General features: G+C 35.4%; 1 protein-coding gene across 2 annotated transcripts in view; it reads right to left on the reverse strand.

Moving 5' to 3' along the window:
• ARAP2 (ArfGAP with RhoGAP domain, ankyrin repeat and PH domain 2) overlaps window positions 1-21,896 on the reverse strand; it is a 168,352-nt gene that overhangs the window by 69,014 nt on the left and 77,442 nt on the right. For both annotated transcript variants that reach the window (XM_076336072.1, XM_076336071.1), the window contains 6 exons: window positions 9,777-9,892; window positions 9,069-9,268; window positions 8,259-8,344; window positions 7,401-7,583; window positions 5,064-5,238; window positions 3,393-3,527 (listed from right to left, as the gene is read on the reverse strand). In XM_076336072.1, the coding sequence (XP_076192187.1) occupies window positions 3,393-3,527; window positions 5,064-5,238; window positions 7,401-7,583; window positions 8,259-8,344; window positions 9,069-9,268; window positions 9,777-9,892 (895 nt within the window). The remainder of the gene's footprint in view (window positions 1-3,392; window positions 3,528-5,063; window positions 5,239-7,400; window positions 7,584-8,258; window positions 8,345-9,068; window positions 9,269-9,776; window positions 9,893-21,896) is intronic.

Here is a 21,896-nt window from a genome sequence, read left to right on the forward strand (position 1 = left end):
TATTTGCCACTCAAAATATTAATGCATTCATTCTAGCTTACATCTAGTTCTTAGAATATAATTTTAGGTGCACCTATTACCGCCACTGCAGAGAAGCAGGTCCTAAGAGAAAATACTCTCTTTACTTCTACGGTCTTAAAATTCCTATACAGCTCCAAATTTTCTGGTAAAGTATTTGTGAGAATTTGGTAAAACAGTTCTGGAAAAAAAGCCACACAAATCAAACAAAAAAACCCAAACTGCAGTTGTAGTTAGCCAATACTTACTTAGTATGTTATCTGATATTTCATCCAATAAGTTTTTCTGTTATTTGCTATATGATTTATACAAGTTTTATAAATGTCTCGGCACTATTTTATTAGTATTTATTTCTATCATGCTACTTGCTATCTAGTTCTATCTATATTCTGTCTAAATACACATTTTAAATACTAAAATATACATAAGATAAAAGGTTTGAAAATGTATAGGTTTACAGGAGTTGAGCATCAAACTTGGAGGTTTTGATTGTTTAGGGGGTTTTGTCCCCCAGCTTTCCCCCTCCCATCCCCCAAAGTCTATTCTACAAAATAGCTCACTGCTTCAATATTCATTAAACTGTTACAACTCTCAAGGATGATTTTGGAATGTCAAGACTTTTAACAGGGCTCCATAAAACCTTTTACACTAAACACAGAGGTAAAAAAATCAAACCTGAGCCACTAAACCTCTAACCTTTACTTTTTGATCCATTGCATCAGAATAGCACCAGTGTTTGAGCTCTCTTCCTGCTGATCATCAACAGCTGATAATTAACAACAACTTTCCCCAAAAGTTATGCACCCCTGCTGAAACCACTGATGCTGCTATAATGAGAACTACACACAAAGTTGGCTTATTCTCTCCTGCAATACCCGAAACCCACATAATGAAAAGCTGGTCTGTATTTCCAGGTGTTCCACCTGGTTGTTATAAAACCTGGGTTCAATTCACATCACTGAATGATTTCTTGAGTGTCCTCTTACCATTAGGGCTCAGCCCACAAAGAGATGAGTTTTCTGTGACAACAAACAGTGCTTAAATTTTCAGCCCTTGGCTCTAAAGGCAAGGCTGACAACTGCCTCAGAGATTCTTAACACTGAGGAAGAACTTCACTCTAGTTTAATGGTTAGACAGCTTAATAGGATTCTGGCTTGCAGCCCTTTTCACAAACAGCATTAAAAAAAAAATAAAAATCAGTAGATCAAAAGCCCAATGTGCTTTGGGACAGGGCCCAAAATTTAGACAAGTGCTGTAATCCCCAATTAGAGAATGGTGCTGCTCCCTCTCTGGCCCAGTGAGAACTCAGTTAGTTCACAGAAAGTCAGAACTGCTTCAACAGGAGAGCTTATTTCTTTTCTCTAGAACTAAACAGCTAGGTCACTTTTTTGGGTAATGTAACCTTCTTATTTGAATCTTTGCAGGCAGAGGAGGGAACTGAAACTGTATCTCTCAAACATTAGTACTCTAACCATCAAATTATTTTCTAAAGACAGTAAGAAGGAAAAACAAAAATATTACTACCTATTCCCAACAATCTGCGATATGCATATCCCATATTACTTCATGTTAATGAGATTTTATAAAAGTAGAAAGGTTCTTGATGTAGGGAAAAAAAAAATCAATACAGAAGGGAAAAAAGATTACATGTTTCTGCTTTAAATAGCAAAAAAAAACCTTCTGTCATACTACTTCTTACACGTCTGAGATATATTAGAACCCTCAGGCAAGAGCAGTTTCTAATTCAAAATTGCAGGGTTTTTTTGTTGTTGAAAGGATGTTATTATTACACTTCCTCCCTTGTTCCGTTTGTCATTTGTCTTCTTAAACTGCAAATGGTCAGGGAAACCTATCTTCCTATGTATCTGTAAAGCACCCATCCCAGAAACATCAGCCCTGACAAACATATAGGTAATTCAACATTAATGCAAAAACAAAGCAAACACACACCCGAAAAAAAAAATCCCCCAAAAAAACAAACAGCAGAACATTTACGATCTACAAGACACTATCACAATTTGAGAGGCCAAAACCTGAGCTAAGGGAAATCTGGTTCCTTTCCATTTATTGTACCTTCCTCCAAGTAGTAAGTGCAATGCTAAGCTAAATACAGGTATTTACAAACTTATACTGTACTTCTAATATACCACTGTGTTAGAAGAGACCAGTAGTATTGCCTTGTATATGCTCTCTACTTCTCTTAGTGGGGTCTTTTTTTGCCCCCCCCCCCCCCCCCTTAAGGTTTTTAATGAATATAGATACCCACAGCACAGAAGACAAGGTCTGCACTTAGAGCAAGTAGTAGTGAGGTTTGCAATTATTCCTTTCTTTCCTGAATAATCTCAGTGCAGTTTCAGAACAATCCTCAAGAAAGTCCTGTCCAGCAACAGTCCTCTGCCACAACAGGTATCTTTGTTGCCAACTGCAAAGTTACTGGGAAATGCCTGTGATCAGGCATTAGTTCTGCTGATCATCCAATGCTTTCAAGTATTTGGACCCACACTAACATACAGATTCTTCAAAAGCATATTTAAATAGGAGTTATATGCTTTAACATGCTTTAATCTCCACTAAGGATCTTAAAGGCATACACCACAAGAATATGGACACAATCATACAAAAATATGTATATACTGACACAGGATACCATGTCAAGATTTTAGGAACAATAAACTCAACCATAAATCAGCCCAGATTTTAAAAATCCACATCATTTGTTTGTTTAGATGGAATAAAAATATAGTAACATAACTGGGGAGAAAAAGGAAAAAAAAGCTGAAAAAAAAAATCTGAAACATCTCTCTCAAAAAAAAAAAATCATGGAAGACTGATATACACAGATGACCATGTATATCTACTGTGATATACACACATTTTCACCCCATAAAGCTCAATTTGTTGTAAAGTTGTTGGAAGGGCTCACTTCCACTCAGAATACTTTTAAAATTTGTGAGCTTGAGAAATATCCTAGGTGTTAGCCATTTGGACTCCTACTAAGAAGTCAGTGATACTTTTAAATGATTTCTGGAATGTTATCATTTTAGATGGAAACTACTTTTTGGCAGTTAGTAGCATCCATCTAAATATAATTAAAGTGAGAAACGTTTCTAAGTGTTTTTTATTTATCAATAACTGTTGTTAACTGAATAATTTTTCAGCAGTTCAGTTTTTTCCCCCTGTCAACCACCGAATAAAGCGATAAAGACAATCAGTATTTTCTTTATCTGAAAGTGGTCTACCGAATCAAAAGAGGATATGTCATGTCAAAGACATTTTATCTTTTGAAAATTAATGCAATAGGTTAAAAAGAACCAAATTAATCCAAACAATACATATTCATGTTTATTCAAATGCATAAAGTAAAAGTGAAATACCTTCTTTTAATTTCTTCTCTGTAAGCAGCTTAGCAGTATTGGAAGAAACTTTGTATAAGAATTCACAAAGAAAGGTGGAATGTGAAGAATCTTCAGAGAAGCCACTTTCAAAACAAGTATCATAGTTTGGGAAGTCTATTAAAAGACAAAGGAGTAAGTAACATACAGAACTTCAGTTCTATCAGTTATAACCATTTTCTCCACAGGTCTTTCTAACTGCATATCTGCAGATATGCAGTTGCTCTGTAATATCTTTACTACAGCACAAATACATCTTACCGATTTATTTTTACGATTAGAGTAAAATTCTTACATACTAATAAAAAAACCCCACATTGGTTCACATTTGTTACATTGCCGTTGTCTACCACTGCTTGCCAACGTAATCTAAAATACGGTTTTCTGGTGTACTAAGCTTTTATTTTCATCCCTTATGTAACATACTTCAACAGAAGGGAATTGTTTCTCTTGGGGGCTTATCTAGAAGTTTACCACCAACTCTGGCAGCAGACAGACAACGATTCAGAGAATCGCTGTCAACCTGCAACGACCTGCCTTTCTCTGAAGAGAAGAACAAACACTAGCACCAGCACATGGTGATGCTGCCTTGGCTGGAAGGCTCTAAGTAGAAAAGACAGAGCCAAGACAAGCAAACTTCTCTCTATAGCCTTAGGACCACTTGAGAGCATAGCTAGAAAAAAAACCCATAGCTGCATGTTTGCACAGTGACTGAGCTCAACATCCTAGGATCCAGTGCCTGGCACTTGTGACAGAGCAATGCTCAGGAGGAACTTAAGGTGCCGTGTTTGCCCTAGGAAGCCCTAAATCATTCCTGCGTTTCCCACTAAAACTTTTGTTGTTCAGACTATGCAGTGTTACTTTGCAGAGTAGCACAAGACAACGGAAAGTTGGTCCAGGAGTATGTCCACAATGCTGGCTGCAGAATAGCATGGCTTATTTTTTCCAGTGTAAATCTGCATGTGAACTTTCATTCCCAGACTGCTTCAGATACTGTACGGCCCTACTCTAAAATTTATGTATGTATTTATTTTTAAGAATAGCCTTCTGTTTTCAAGAGCCTCGTAACAGTCACACACAGCAACCAGAACTGTTGACTTTCAAGGCCAAAGTTTATCACGTGCTCCAAGCTGTAACAGAAGTTGTGATCTGAAAAAAAAGATAGTTTGCTGGGATAGATCATATTACAGGTTCAAGAGGTGAGTTTTATTTTGGGAGGAGAGTTTTTGAAAAAACAGGTAGGTCTGTGTGCAGTAGGGGTAGATATCCATTTAAACAATTTTTAAGAAAAAACAATGCCCCAGACAAATACTTTAGATACACGTTAACTGTATATACCCATTTTTTTCTGGTAAAAAACTGATAATATTGGCAGAACAAATTACATTTTTCTTCTGTGTTATAAATAAGGGTATGAGTTATCACTGGCTTTTTTATTATTTTTTTAAGTCCTAAACTTTACGTCTGAGCAAAATAAAAGTAACTTGTACATAATTACATACGCTGTCTGCTGAAATACAGTTAATGCCATCACAACTCCCCCTCTGCTGTACCACTGTTGTTCAACTCAATGCCAATTTTTCTTCTGAATTCCTTCCTTCCCTTTTGCTCAATATAAAATTAGAAGATCAAAACAAAGAGAATATATCCTACCTGAGAACTTATTATGGTACAGGAATTCCATTTGCAGTCTTTGTCCAGCTTTCTTGGCTAGTAAATATGGAGTACTGTAAACAGGGTCTCCAGTGGCACACATAGCATCAGCCCCACTAAACAGCAACATCAGAGTTTCTAGCACATCTTGTTTAACTACGGCAGCACACAGGGCCTTATCACAGAGAAGGAAAATAAGTCGTCTGTTTAAATTAAAAGTTATTGGCAACAAATACATGTAATTTAGATGCAAATCCTTTCACCCTCAACATAGTTCCTCTGCATTTTCAAAGACCATAAACATTGAGAAGTAGCAGGAATCATGAAGTATGGTCTGAATCTAGAAAAAAGCAGCAACAACAAAAAAAGAAAACCCAAAAACATCATCAACCCAAACCCTGCAAGATGTTGCTGCCACAAGTTTCACTTGGGAAGGATAACATCAATTAATACAACTGGAGGGGAAGCTTGTTGATACTTACATGAAAAATTCCCCCTCATTTTCCTTCACACACCAAACTACTGAAGAAAAAAATCTTATTATTTCAGACCTCAAAAGTTCAACCAAACAAGATTTGATACTTAAACTCTATTACTAGGAAACAGACTGAAATTCATGGGTAGTTTCTCAAAACTATGGTCACAGTCAATAAGGCAACTATTCTTTAGAGTATTTTCATACTTGATCATCTTCCTTGAGATTTAAAGATCTCACCGCATCCTAAAACATCAGTCCCCTTTCAATTTTTGTATACACAAAGACAGACAAACATAACAAAACTTTTTTTTTCCTTTCAAAATGTTGGTCCAAAACCTTAAAACCAGGAGTAGCTACACAATTACAGCAATCTATTTCATAACAATTTCTTTGACTTAGTATGTATTTAAATCACTTAGTTAATGAATGAGTTTTTCTGAAATGATTAAGGCAGAAGTCACTCAACATAAGAAGAGTACTACTCTAAAATTCAGCTGCTCTAATAGACATATAAACATCCAGCAGGCACGAGATGACAGGGCAGACCATCCAGTAAAAGTTCTAGAATTACTTGGCAATGACCACCTTATTACACGGTAATTTTATGTCTCTATAGAGGATTTGACCATTACATCTGATATTTTTTCCCCAGCAGTTAAATGATTAATTGACAGACACCCTTCCCCCTCAGCCAACAAAAAACACAGACTTCAGAAAAATCAAGCCTGTAAAACACAGAGCTATTTTCTGTGGTCCACAGTTAGAATATTAAATAAAGTCTCTCACAGTTGCTACCAATAAAAAGAAAACAATCCAAATATTTTACTTTGCAAAGACATAAAGAGTTCCCCATGAAGCCCAAAAATGTTTCCCAATTCCAACGAAATGCAGAAAACCTAAATTCAAACTATACAAGTGAGATGGTTCTATACTTTGGCTAGAAGTGTTTTAATGACAACTATTCTTATATGCCCTTATTTTAACTTCTTATGTGTATAACTAACATACAACTTATAAAATGTATGGAAAAATAACACTTCCTTTCGACACAATAACCACTGAACAAACGAGACCTCTCTATTTCAAACCACAATAACTTTCAAATGTTACTGCCTCCCCACGATCTCTGCACACCCTTTGAGACAATTTGACTCATGCAATTGAATGCATTAGCATTGTAAAAATATATGCATTTAGACTCTTCTATATTCATAAACCCTAAACAATCATGACTGAAATGAACAGATATTAGAAGTCAGTCAAATGGACATCAGAAATTACACAGAAATTGGTAATTATAATTACCATTTCCCACTTTATAACTGTAAAGAATTTGTGTTATTTGTGTAAAAGGAAACACTGTGAACACACATTTTTCAACATTAATTTTAGCTTGTTTCATTTCCAATTAGCTACAAGCTACTATGTAATTGTGCATGAGCTACTTTCACCATCGATAACACTGAATCAGCTACTGTACTGGAATGTTAGATGTCAGACATATATAAGATATCAAAAACACATAAAGAAGGAATCTAAAGAAGTGAAGTGGAAATTTGCATCCCTAGGGTGTGCATTTGAAGAAAAATAAAGAACCATATTCATTGAATGCTCTGGAAGACATATTACAGGCACCATATAGGTACCATAACCTTTTACAAGCAAACTGGAAAAACTAGGAACTAAGAAATCATGAAATGACTCCAGTAAACGCTCCAAAACAACCCTTATTCAGCTCTGTGAGAATGTCACTCAGGATTCTGAATTTATTTCTCACCTGTTTAACAAGATGACCAAATTGCACACAGATACAATAGAACACAAAAGGTATGGTATGGGCTTACTCATTCTAGTATTACCTTATTCAACTGTTCCTTGGTTTTGTAGGGAAAAGGTGCTTTCCTGAACTTTCCCTCTTTGTATTTTTGTGTAATGAATGCTATCCTTTTTTCTGCAGGTGCATCCATATGCAGCTCTTCATCTGGAGGAAGATTTCCTGCCCAAAAACTGTTTGCCCTCTTATTTCCAATGATGATAAAAAGCTGGATGAGATGCAAGAAAAAAAACAAGCAAAATAGCATAAAGGATATGAAGCTAGCCTCTAAATAGTTTTCAGCTGCTAAAAGTTGAAAAAGAAAGTTATTCAAGAAAGGAAAATGCCTGCAGGAGATGAAATGAAAGCCTCTCTCAGTCACTGCCTGTATCATCTATAAATGAATAATAAAGTCTGTTGTCATCATTTACCATCAATAGCAACATAGCTTTACAAGGCTAACCAGTTAATATTTCAGTACATATTAGAAAATACCAGTAAAAGGCCAGAGACGTCTAGCATATGTTTTAAAGAAAACACTGATGACTCAACCCTCTCTATCAGCACCACTTTTTAAACACTCTAAGCAACTAAACTGGTAGTGAGAAGTTTCCTTTCTTTTCCCCTTCCCAATATTGGCCATCATGATTGCTCTCCAAAAGGATTTTCTTTCTTTTTCCCCAAAAAAACTAGATGCTTGGAGAAATACTAAGAGAAATTGTACAGATGGTTATCAAATTAAATGAGTATTTTGAATGACACAAAGGTAAATTATTCCCAGAAACATTGAGTTTACTCTAACAGCAGCTATATATTCAGCCTTCTTGTGAGTAAAGCAATAAATAACTCCTATTCATACAGTAGGTTTCAAGATGGAACAAAGAGTTAGAATATCACAACATACCTCAATAAGTTCATTGCTCCAAATGCTGGCATCCATTTTTAGACTCCGGACCTTTGAATCTCTTGGTCCTAAAGATCTGTGCTGTCCTGAAAATCCAAGAGTATTTTTACTTAACAAAAGCACTCAAACTGGGTTTCTCTTCTGCTGATGTCACAAAAATATTTAATGAAGACAGATTTATTCTAATTGCTATTTTTAAAAAAGGCTTGGTTTGACATTTGAATATAAAATAAAAGCACCAAAATAAAAAAGTGGATTGCATTTGATAGTAATGAATAAACAGAGCTGGCTATCTGATGTAGAATACTTTTGGGAGGGTTGTGTTGAAAGAAAGCCTAGTTATAAACTATTTTCCTGAATCTAGTGCTTAAGCACATATTTAAATATAAAAACATGATAGAACTAGATTTTTAGTAGTATCTGAAAAAGCTATCCCTATTGGCAGTAAAATATGCCCTGATGTAATAGAATAATTGTTATCCTTTGGCATCCAGCCTTGCAAAAACCAGCCATTTCCCATGAAGTGCTAACATGTCTTAATTTCCACTAACTGTGAAGGATTATTCATCTGAGGGAAACCAATCACCTTACAGACCTGTCATTTATGCATGGAAGTGCTTTAGAATAAGGATGACCTTGGTATTAAACAAAAAAAAAAAAAAAAAAAAAAAAAGGTATGTTCACTTTTTGTTTGTCAAAACGTTCACAAGAATGGCACTGTAAAAATAAACAAGCCAATTCAAGGACATACACAGATATGCAAATATGACATTTTGTAGAACCCACAGAGCTTGTCATTAATTACTCTACCTGCGCACTTCTTACAAATGACAACACAGAGATTGATGGATGCCCAGTCAGGACTGGGAGCTTTACAGTCAGCACAGCTCCTGTTGGACTCATTGAACCAAATCTTCTCAGCTACTTCATAATCAGACAGAGTTTCTGCTATCGATTGATGTAGTGCTTCAATCCAGTCTTGTTTCTCTCTTTCCGACTCTGCTGTAAAGCTGAAACAATTGACTTTTCTGTGTTATTGATCTTTATTTTAAAGCCCAATTAAACATAGCCTGTAGTCTCTCTTATTTATTTTATTACATTTACACTCGAAATCACCATCAAAAAAAAAAATCTTCCTCTACACATATATAAAACCTAAGATGGAATGATTATTTTGTATTTTTAGTCAATGAAAACTCCCTCTGTTTTTGTGTTCAGTTTTCAACACAACCACTACTAGCATGAGCTACATAGCTTTTGTAACGTTCAAGTTAAGTTCCTGAGTTACTTTCAATCTTTTTATGTTACCACATACCAAACTGAAAGCCTGAACTTTAACGAAAGCATAGAATGACCTAAGGAAACACAGAGACTTTGTTTTTTAAAAAATGCTGCGCATTCTTAATAAAAACATTACCTTTGCATCCAAACTAGATGAGTCACTGTAGTATGAAGCAAGTATTTCTTCAGTGCATTAGTTATTTGCATCTTTTGTAATATAAATATTAAAGTTCTCACCTAAAGCTTTTATAAGGAGTAATTATTTCAAAAGATTGCTTTGCAGTCCGATCCACTTCTTTTACATTTGCCACATTCATAGGGATTAAGGTGATACCAAATCCTGTCTTAAAATCCTAGGGAAAAGACAATAAAAGTTCAGGGACTTATCATTCCAGAATCAAACATGTATAAAACAATTAAATCAGCATAGTCCAAAAATCCAAGGCCAGTAATACACATTTTGGCCACAACATGCAAGCTGCTTCTAATTCATCAAGGGATAAATAAACCTACACTACATTTTGGCCAAACACTATGCTTCTAATTGCTAGAATGACCTTACTTGATTGTTAGTAGCAGAAAAAATGTGCACTGTAACTATTAATAAAGGAAAAAAAAGGTTAAACAACAGATTGCATTAAAACGTGGATCCAAAACTATGAAAGTATCTAGCTTGAATGATGTTTTAGTGACTAAATTATGTTTATACATCTAAATCCTTCTCATTAACAGCAGTTTTGCCTGCTTTTAAACAGACTGTTTTAACAAAATAAAATACATTACGTATAAAATTGTTCTTAAACCTTTGGTTGCTCATGCTTCTGATGTATTACATGAACTAAACCTGTCAAACATACCTTTGGAAAAAAGTCCTATACAACAGCTAAAATAGGGGAAGGGTTATCTGTGATTCAATTATTAGAAATGCTAAGCATTTTTGCCTTAAACCAAGAAAAATATTTTCCCCACCACCACATGGAACAACGTACTTAAAATAAAAATTAATCTTACATTAACACAGTTGGGAAATAAAATGTTCAGTGAACTCTTGTAAGGCTTTCTCAAATACATGCATTTTGGAAACACTGATAGGCACATATGTTATTTCCGATCTATTCGGAACACCATCAGTATCTCCTTCTTAAACTTATTTAGATGTTCATCTAATGGTAGTCACTTTCACAAGTTTAATTGCTGGAAATATTAGCATACTTCTTGGAAACAGTAACTCCATCAGAAACAAAAACAAACTACATCACCCAAGCAAAAAACCAAATCCACATATCTTACCATCTGCAAGCTGTTCACTAAGTTACCTCCCACATAACAAGTAGTTGGGTATGGGCTGATAAAATATGAGCACTGTAGGGGAAAAGCTTCAGAGTTACCTGCCTGTGCAGATGGGATTTTCTAGTAAATTCATATTTAAACTTGCATCACTGACAAGTTGCTCTTCGTAAGATTTTCAAATTTTGTGAACATTAAAGCTCACAGGGAAAAGATACTTCACAAAACTCTTTTCACTTCATTCTCCTATTTCAGGTATGAGCAAATAAAAATATCATTTTAGCCATGATAGATAAGGCTAAATCTGACATAAAACACACATATGGGTCTACGCACAAGTGGAGGTACTAATTACATCACATTAGGGTAACAAAGAGCATTGAAGAGAATTATGCCCCGAAAGGCATTATAGTGTTCATTTTAAGCCAAGATTTTTAAAATGCCATAATTTCCACTAATTAAACATAGTGTGGGATAAGTCAGCTAATGTTTCCTTGCCAGACTTCTTAAGTGGGTTTGTTTTTTTTTTTTTTTTTTAACCTTCCATTACCTTTGACAGTAACGATGTAGAACCCAGGTGTGCATTTCAGCACAAACCTTTTTATAAAGTAATAACTTTTCAACAAGTATCCTGGCTTAGCCACTCTTCATATAATACGTTTTTTTAATATTTCTACCGTTCTTCTACCCTCATATCCTGTAACACAGACATTTTTATTCTACCCCCTCATCTTCAGCCCCCACCCCATTTTCCTATAAATCAATGGTTTTCATACTGACACATCTGCCTTAGAAGAGAGTAGAGAGTTCTGTGAAGCCTACACAGTCCCTAATTCATCCTCAAAGATCAGTTCTATGGGAAAGCAGTGGGCAGAATAATCTCTTTTTGAGTATGAACTTGACAGCATGCTCTGTAGCAGTGAAGCATTCTTAAAGTCAGACATCACCAGTGAGAAAAATAAGCATGAAACACAAGGTAAAAAAAGAATTGAGGATAGAAAAAATACTAAATTTTTATTTCTATTAGCAGCAGTGTCTAAAATCAAATAAGCAAAACAAAAAAAATAACCTTTAACTTTCTAGAATGAAAAGGCTTGCGCTTCTGAGATGTAAATTGGATGCAGGTTTCATTTGCTGGTTTCAGTTATTTCAAACAATTGGTCTTAAGTAGTCCTGATGTTTAAAGGACAGGTAACGAGACTATACTTGTACCTGAACAACAGTGCAATGCATTCTTTGTTTATTAAATAACAGCTGAATGACTGCCAGAAGCCATGGTTAATAGGAGTTCAATATACTCTTAGTTCCAGATTAGAGTTTACTGAAGGTAAATGATGAGTAATGAAGATGACTGAAATAATAACTACCATATTGAGCCAGATCAAAAGTTCACCTAGTACAGTAGCTTCCCTTTAAGCACTTGCTACTGGCAGCTGTCATAAAAAGAATGTAAATAAGAAAAGGTACATTCTCATCTTCCCAAATAAGCTTCCAGTAATCTAAGGACTTCCAGCTCGGAAAGTCCCTGAACCAATAGTTGCAGCCAAGCCATCATATTTACTAGCCATTGACAGCCACATCCTCAAGGAATTTAAACAAATTCATGCTCTGAGGCCTCCACAGCATCCTACTTCATAAATTTCCCAAATACTGACTCAGCAAAAAAGTAGTTCGTTTTGTGCAGGTAGGTTGTTTTTTTTCCTGATAACTGAGAATTTCATTACATGATGTTAGACAAAAGAAACGGTACCTAAACTTTATCCATCTACATATTCCATACCATTCCTTCTTCAGAATGTCTATCCTATATTCCCTTCAGTCTCTTCTTTTTTATGCCTTCAAACAGCTAGCTGCGCCCACTTTCCTTGGAGCAAAAAGGGAGCAGGCTGAATGGAAGCACCCTGCAGGCCGAAAATCACACACATTTATGTCTGTGAAGACAGACACCAAACTTTGTTGTACCGAACTTAAGAATGCAGAACTAAGAAAGCACTCTAGAAATGGAATGCATTAATTTGAAAATCTTCACCTTTAGCTAGAGCACCAACCCTCCAAAATTTGCACATGTACCCAGTGTATGAACAATCCCACTGAAGAGAGGATAACTATTACCGTGTTTTAAATTCAGCAGGTGCATAAGAACTTAGAGTACTGAATTTCAGTGTGAGGAATGTCAGAAAGGTTAAGAAATTAGAAGTGAGGAATATACTTTTCAGAACTGAAGGTGGTGGCAAATTAACCAATTTCATTGGTACATTAGCATGAAGTTATTTCCATAACGTTCCAAACAAACTCTTTACGGTAACTATACAACACGTGGCATAAACCAGGCTTTGAGAGCGACAGGTACACTGGAATCTCATTTTCAAGGTTCAGAACGATACGCTTTCAGGAGTGCAGTCTTGTTCTCTCCTTCAGAAACAGAAGTGGGAATTGGTACAGGGAAGAAAGAAATGCTGCACTTCGAAAGATAAATTCATTCACTTTGAGTGCACAAGAGGACAATAGGGCCATTCAAGCACTATACAAAATGTACTGACAGCAAGACCGAGCAGTACCCTTTCAGAATAAGAATTGTCTTACTTCTACAGACTGAAAGCTCATTGTTTCACATAGATTAAACTGTGTTAGACTTTCTGACAAACAAAGAAAAGTTTAAGAAGATTCAAAAATCCACAGAGAAAGCTGAGGGGTTTTGGTTTTTTAATATAGATATGTCTTAAATGTCTATATTTATACTATCTTCATGAATTTGAAGAAAGGTTGAAAAATGGATTGACAGTAAGAGCCTTTTTAAAAAAAAACAAAACAAAACAAATTCTTTACAGATATAATAATAGATCAAAAGTATTCGCTAAACAGCACAGTTAACTGAAGGCTAAATATACTAATAGGGGAAAGTAATTAACTGAGTACTGGCCTCCTAGTAAGTTGTTGTTCCTTCCTGAAGGAGGAATGATTATAGTATGTGAGTCCTGCTGTCATTATCACCCCTGTCTGAAAAAGACATAACCTATGAAAGCCTGTCACCTGTTTATAAACTGTGAAATTATGTAACTTTTTCTAAACATACCTTTAATGTGTATCTATAAAGTGCATATTAGTGTACAAAATCGCTTTTTCTGTTATCTATTATCTTTTCATAGGCAAAAGCTACCCTGAGACAGGCTTTGCTAACCTTTCTTTGATTCTATTCTGGATGAAATTCAAGGAGCTTCAGAATTAGTCTCATACCTTTTCTAATATATCGCCACTGTTTTACAGACACAGAAATAAACACCAAGGCTAAGGAAAACTTAAGTACGTGTATGAATAAAATCATGCAGCTACATCTAAACAAGTCTAATTTTCAAACTTGCTGAACACACAACTTCTAGTATGTTGTCTTAAAAAAAAAACCAGGCCTAGGCATCTTTCTCTATGGAATTCTTAAAGAAATCTGTAATCAGAGGCTGAAGCTTAGGGCTCTCATTTAATGAGCAGCCCTTCTATACAAAACTACTCTTCTTCTCCCTAGAAAGTATAATACTTTTTCATTCTTTTTTTATTTTTTCCCTACCACTCAGTTTTGCACTAGTAACACTTGGGCTGGCATACTTGTTGGTTGAGTCAAACCAAAATTCATCTGAACACAGGAGGTCTAGAGCTGCTGCCTGTGTTCCTCAGCTTTTACTGTTTTAGCAGTTATAATCATGTCTTTGGATGTGCTGTCTTTTATGAATCTAACATTACTTCCAAAATATATAAAGTTGATTTAAAAAAAACCAAACTTGCCTTAGGAAAACATCTCAGAAACAACTAACAAAAAAACCCAACCACAATTATAAGTTTACCCTTACCCCTCACATAAAAATTCTTGGAAACAAATCCCAAGTTTTATTTTAAAGGTTAACTAACTCTATTATTTTCACATTAGAAACATCAGTCCATATTTTTATCTTATTGTTTTGCTGGAGGACTAAGGGGATAACAGCAACGGCAGAGAAAAAGGAAAATTGTGACAATTAGACTAAGACATTTCTGAAAGATCTGAGAATTCCCTTAAGAATTTAACATGATTTAGACTTTTCCTTCATTCTAGCCCCATGGCATTTGACTCCCTTCAAACAACCAAATTATTCCAGAAAGATTAAAAGCCAGTAACTAGAATCCTTCAGATAAAGCAATCATAGTTTCTCTCCTCTCCTCCTTAATTGGAGGTGTATTTCAGTCTTTCCAGCTAGTAAGAAAGGCTAATTTCTGCAACAGAAAGATGGGAAAAATTTGTTTCCATGTTAATGAAAAATTAAGACATATTTATGTATTAGAGTTTGAGAAACAGTGACTAGTAATGCAGAAATTGCTTTGATGATATTAATTCTTCTCCATAAGTTTATATTGATTTCCTCTCCTTTTAAACTATACTTAGGCTTAGCCTCCCCATTTACCTTTCATCAGGCTTTTCAAATCTTTAGAGACTTATGTCCCTCATCACAGCCTAAAATCTTTTAATACAGATTTTAGGTGATAGTTACATATCATGGATTGGAATAAAAAGCACCACGAGTAAAGACATATGTACTCTCTCTTACAGTCTTCCTAATGAGGTCTCAAAATGAAACCGCAGTGAAGCATATAGTATATAATTACACACACAAAAAAATGATGTTAAAAGAACATGAAGTTTGCCAACTCAAGCCCTGATGAGCAAGAAGATGCTAGAATTCAAGTTGTCTGTCCATGTTAACTCTGTAGCTTCTTGCTTATCTGTTACGATACGTGAGGTAGTCACATCATCAATTTTAGGTTCTTTACTTAGCTAAGCAAAATTCCCATGTCCCATAATAGAACCACTTGAAAATTATTCGAGCTATTATTGCAAAACATTTTGTAATGACAACCTGACATCCATAATTTTGGAGGTTAAAAAGAAGGAAAAGATCAAAAGTTGAGAAGGGCCACTTAGATTAGCTCTAGTCTGTGCTATGCAGTAGGCTTGTTTGCAGTGGAGTGTATCGGATGTTACTGGAACACATCCCTCTCCACATCGCTCCAAATCATTACATTATAAAGAAATCTAGTACATGTACTTTGAGATGTGTTGGCTTTCTTCATAGAGCCATAAAAAGTGGGGACAACTAAGAGATTTGTTTCAAAAATGCATTCCTGACCAACACTCTAAGGCAGTTACAACCTTAGATGTTACTTTTCATGTAAGTTACAAATCTCTCTATTCACTTACTACAGAAGTAATTCAGAATCCTCACTTCAGCAGCTACGTGTGTGTATTTTGCAGTATCAATACAATTTTAAATCACTTGATTATGCACCATCAGGCTCATGCCTTGCTTGTTGTATGGGATGGATCTAGGACACATGAAGATGAAAGCCCCCTTCCTGTATAGGCTGCAAAATACAAAAAAAGGAGGATGGCATAATTAAAGTGACTGAATACTATCCTGGAGAGTTAGCTCTTATCTTTGCCTTTGCCAATTTGCCAAGTAAGTTTTTACTCTAGATAGATGCTTGGCTTCAATCAAATTCAACATAATAGCTGCCACTGAATACCTCGGGTCTTAACAAGATTTAAGGAACCTAAGTCAGAGCAGAGGACATGGACACTAACTTTCCCCACTCCTTTCCTCTCCAGTCCCAGAAAGAAAGGCTTTAGTGTATGGTCACAGTGAATTAAGACAAGATGATACAATCTGGAAAGAGATGTTCAAAGACAACAGCTACGAACAAATACATAAATACATAAATTAAAAGTTTCAATTTCTTAGTCCTCAAAAACAGAGCAAGGAGATGACAGAGAGGAGAGGAAAAGTTATAATTCAAAATATTCACAAGTTTCTCACTTGTGCAGAAACATACTGAAAGGGAAAAAGAAATATCCATGCTGCAACCATGCCTTGCCATTACAAATAATTTGTATGCATGCCATTTAGTGATGGACCAATAACCTTTTTGTTATTTCTGAAACAATTTGTGTGAGCTGTTGCATCAATGTAAGGAACTGAATTCTACATAAACTTGCACATTTTAACACAAAGCAATTTAAAGCTATTACTGGAAAGTAGAGTTCATGACTTCAGGGTATGATAGTCATTTGCATTGCTGCTTTAGAAAAATACTGAAAGGACTAAATTCTTCAACTATTCTACAATTCACAGTTCAGCTGAGGTACAGAAAGTGTGATTCAGACCATACGCCATTCTGCATGCACATGCTTTCTTTTCCTTGTCACTCAACATCCTAGGAAAGCAACAGTCTCGCATCTGAGGCACACAAGACAGAACCAAGCATCAAAAGCAAGCCGGTAACACTGCATACAAAACCTGTCTTGCTATCTTCCCAAATACCCTGACAGATATCAAGCAAGAGAGACAAAACTGCTCTCTTTGTTGCCAACTCCACCCCCCCATGTGAAAGACTAATGCAGACAAAGCTCCAATTTGAACAATTACAGTAACTCCCTTCCAGCAGGGCTCCTCCGCAGCATGGAGCTCATTCAGAAATCACGATCTTAATAGCTAGAGAGGCTGAAGCAACTGCAGCCTGCCTGGGGTATGATCTTTACTTTTGCTGCTTCATGAAACATCATGAGATGACATAAGGATAGTGCAGCTAAATAAACACAAACATAAAATTGAAACCCTGTCCTGAGCAAGTACAGCCCATACTCAAGGCTTTCACCTTTAGTCTTATTCCAATGGCCATTTATAACATTGCCTGATATTGAAAGAGACAATCATGTTCCTTAAGATATATAACTCACAAGACATGGAAATTCATTCCATTTCAGAGTTCATTTCTTGCTACTCGCTTCACACATTTTTAACTCCAAAGGGATGCCAGTTTAACATATGCAAAACCTATCATTACCTAGAAATTCCTCAATTTTTCTCTTTCATTGCTTGAGCCCTTCCACCTGCCTATGATTTTTTTGTTCCCCATTTAGCTGAAACAGGTATCCCTATAGCCACCATCTCAAACTGACACATAGTTTTAAACACTTCCCCTGTAAGGAGCATCCAGAGCACATCTTGTTCATACAAGGACATTTTTAAACATAGCTATTAATATTTTAAGTAGCCATCTGGACACTTCTTTGGAAGTACTTCACAACTGGAAACCTTCTTGGAAGATTTATGAAGACCGTTCTCTGGAGACAAGAAGGATCTGTGTATTTTATAAGTACCACGTACAATTATGGTTTTCTGAATTCACATCTTTATCATTTTCTTGCTGAAGCTTTACATACACACCGAAGATCTTGTTATGTATTCATAGTCCAAATTGCTAACAGTGTTTGAACTCGTAGAGGAAGGACAGATTGTGAACATTTTTGTGACATGTTAAAATCCAGAACAGTGGTCATGCAAAATTGATGAACTTCTTTATAGACCTTTTTGTACAGTTGTCACTGGAAAACAGAGTAAACTGGTATGATCCACCCCACCCCACCCCCAGCAAAGATCCCCTAATGAACCAAGAAAATCTCCAAATAATGGAGTTCCTGCTTTCCTCCAAATTTACCTGTGGAGATAAACAAATCGACCAGTAAAAAGTATCATTGACCAAGCACAATGCTTTTACTTATTGACTGCAAACAGAAAGGTGCTAAAACAATTAGTCCTCACTGTACATATAAAAACTTTTTATTTACTACTTCCTACTTTAGTAAAATAAAATTCAATTCTGTGACATCATATTTCACAAGTAAAAATAATTCATAATTTCTCTTTCAATAAGTATTAGCAAAAGTAACATTTCCTGATGGAGAAAGTTTTCCAAAGCTTTTTTTACTCATTAATCTAATCTCCAAGTAATCTGCAAAATTCAAAATATTTACAAGACAATTAATTTTAAAAAAATATTAAAAAAAAATTCAACACTTTTTAAAGTGCCATTCAAGTGGGATTAACTATGATGGAAATTTTGAAATCTTAAAAAAAAAAAGTATTTATGGCTTTCCAAATACCCTAAATTCCAAACGTACCCATTTTATCATAACTGGATCACTAGGGGACTTCTCTGCTGATGTTAATAAAATTAACAGTTCAGATTTCTGATCCTACCAAACTGAATGGCCCTTCTGAGATGATGCAAATTGCAACAAAACACACAGAACCCCCTTATTAGGAGTATTTTAGTGAAATATGGAAAGCTCTGGATTGCACTAACAGTACTTTTTCCAGCTAGGGAGATTTTAGACACCTGCTGCTCACAGAACCATGAAGAGAAAAGCTGCATTTTAACAAGTGACATTATGATCTTTAAGAGAAAAAAAATACGCTAAGGGAAGACCCACACAAGAGCTTTTGGCCAGATGGTATAAATTCTCATCTGTTTAAGAAACATTCACCCTGGCAGAAAGAAGACATTAAATCCCATCAAATTTCAGATTTGCTTAAAATTTGAAACTCAGAAACTTTTGAAATATCTGAACCAAAATAGAAAACAAATTTTCTTCTTATGGAAGCTATAAATGCATGTTTAGTAGAAGAACTATATTTTGAATGTGTGCATGCATGAACATACACTTTGAAGAACATGCCTCAGACTCCACGGAGGTACATTTTCTAGAAGCCAGTGTAAAGCAGCAACTTCCCACTGACACCTAGAATCAGAAACCTAAGGAGACCAAACTACGATTTGTGAATTCTTCCTATTTCTGTAATATTTATTCTAAAACATTGAAGGGACAGCAGCACCAACAGTTTTGCCACACATTCTTCTGTGCCTGGACCAAGAGAGGGCTGATGCCATGACAACAGCAACACTGCACAGTGGCTCTTGATAAGCAGGAATCTTTCCTACCCAGTCAGTCATTTCAGCATTCTTCTCTCCTGGGATGACATTCTCCTTACATTTAGTTCAACCAAAAATAGAGTGGGGGTTTTTTTGGCTTTTGTTTGGGGTTTTTAAAGAAAATATTTTCTTCTGCTGGCTTTAGATTCACACATACTAATTTGTCTTTATGAGACAAAGACGAAAATATCTGATGAATGCACTAAAAGTATTTTGATTTTTGTAAAGCAAAATTACTAATGGACACACACACAGCTACTCTTTAGTAGCTATTTACTTTCATACTTGCCTAGGCTTTTTGTCATGAGCGTAATGATTCTGCATAAAGAAAACACTATTAGTATAAAAGTAAATATGTAAAAGAGACTTTCACAAATCAATGTGGTTTACAAAGAAGCAATCTACTTTTCACTACTTAAATACTGAAATAGCTAGAGTATTGATGCTTATAGAGTTTACTGAACTCCTAGTAAATCCATCATAAATAAGTTTTACTATGAGTTCATTTAAAAGTCATTACCATCTGATTTTAGTGACTTTTTTAAATTTTGATTTTACAATGATTAAAGTTAAGAAGGGCAACCATCACAGCTACACAATTTAACCAAAGGCATTCACAACTCAAACAGTAAACCCACACAATTATAGAGAAGCTATTCAAATATTTTAATTATAGTTGAAAATAGAACAAGGGTCCAGCTCTAAAACATCTGCACTATACTCATGTTTCAGGACTGGGTCTAGAATTAATATAGCCTTACTGAACCATAAGGCCTTTGTCTTAATTAACGTTACAGTCTAAATTTTTATGAATATCAGTCTTAAAAAACTCAAAAATTATGAGCTAGAAGCACCTTATGTGAAAATCAAGTAAATTCAAGCTTGCAATGAAACTATTTTCTGCTAATGAGAAACAAAGGCTAACATCCAATAGAAAGATACAAACTGTTTGTACAAACACAGAGCAACCATACTCAAAAGAAAATACTATGACAAATTAAAAATTTAAAAAAAACCCAAAACAACAAAAAAACCAACCCTTCAAAAAACCCACAACATACTCCTTTAAAACCACCTTCATACTCTGTGCTACTAACTAGAGAGCTAGTGGGTAGAAAGAACACTAAAAATTACATGATCTTTAATAAATTATCTCCATTTACCATTTCTACATTTATCTTCTGTTTGCTTCACAGAGCTTCCCATTGTCACACAATTAACAATACAGGAAGGTCTTGTAGAACCCAGAATAAGCTATAGACACGTGGCTCCCTGGTAGTGTAATGATTCCACCTGTCTCCTGCATTCTTTTCACTTCTCAGGTCTCTCACTCCCATCCATCTCCTTACACAAGGAAGAAATAAATCTTGCTCATCTGAATTTAATGAGAGACTGAAAAAGCAAAACTTGTCAACAGCAATGTTAACTCTGTTTCGGAGCACATTCTTGGGGTGGGGCAACGGGGGGTTGATCACTACTTAAACTGTTATTCTCAAACCATTAATAAACTCTGAGTAATATAGCAAATAGAAGCTTAATTTTCACATTTTGCAAGTTTATAAATTTGTTTCCTCAATATTCTATTAGAACAGCCTTCAAAATCATGCAACAAATAAAAAATAAAAATTATTTTGAAACATACACATATTACTGTGTTCAGATACGTCAAGATGCCTTACAAATCAGAGACGTAAAGAACAGCACCTACAGTACCAATTTGTTCATGGAAAGAGGCAAAAAAAGTGAAGCACTGATTTACAGGCTGATCTAACAGCAACATCGTGACCTAGCACCAGCAAACCCACTTCATGTCATGTGAAGCACAGCTATGAAAAAGCTGTTCTGGCTCATAACTGAAGGTCTGCAGGTGCACCTCATCACACAGAAGTTGCACCAAAATTGCAAAGGCTTGATCAAGATAACAACGTAAAAGAAAATCTCGCAAAGAGTAAATTAGAACTAGAATTAGAATTATAAACTTGCCCCATTTCAGGATATTCAGAAAGCCAGCAGCAGCATTTTGTACCAATTGCGGGTAGGGAGACTTGTAACATGCTACAGTGATTTTTGAGAACAGAAAATCTTCCAAAAAATCCTTCTATATTAGCAAGGATGGGCAGCTGCAATCTGCAAACACACTGAAGTTACAAGGAGGTATATTTTCCCAGCATGACCATGCCATTTAAGAAACTAGGACAAACAACATTCATTCAGGAATGAAACAAAAAACTGGACTAAAATGAAACACTGGCAACTCTGACATTAATGGCAAAGCTC

This window comes from Aptenodytes patagonicus, chromosome 4 (assembly GCF_965638725.1).
Source record: "Aptenodytes patagonicus chromosome 4, bAptPat1.pri.cur, whole genome shotgun sequence".
Taxonomy (NCBI): Eukaryota; Metazoa; Chordata; class Aves; order Sphenisciformes; family Spheniscidae; genus Aptenodytes; species Aptenodytes patagonicus.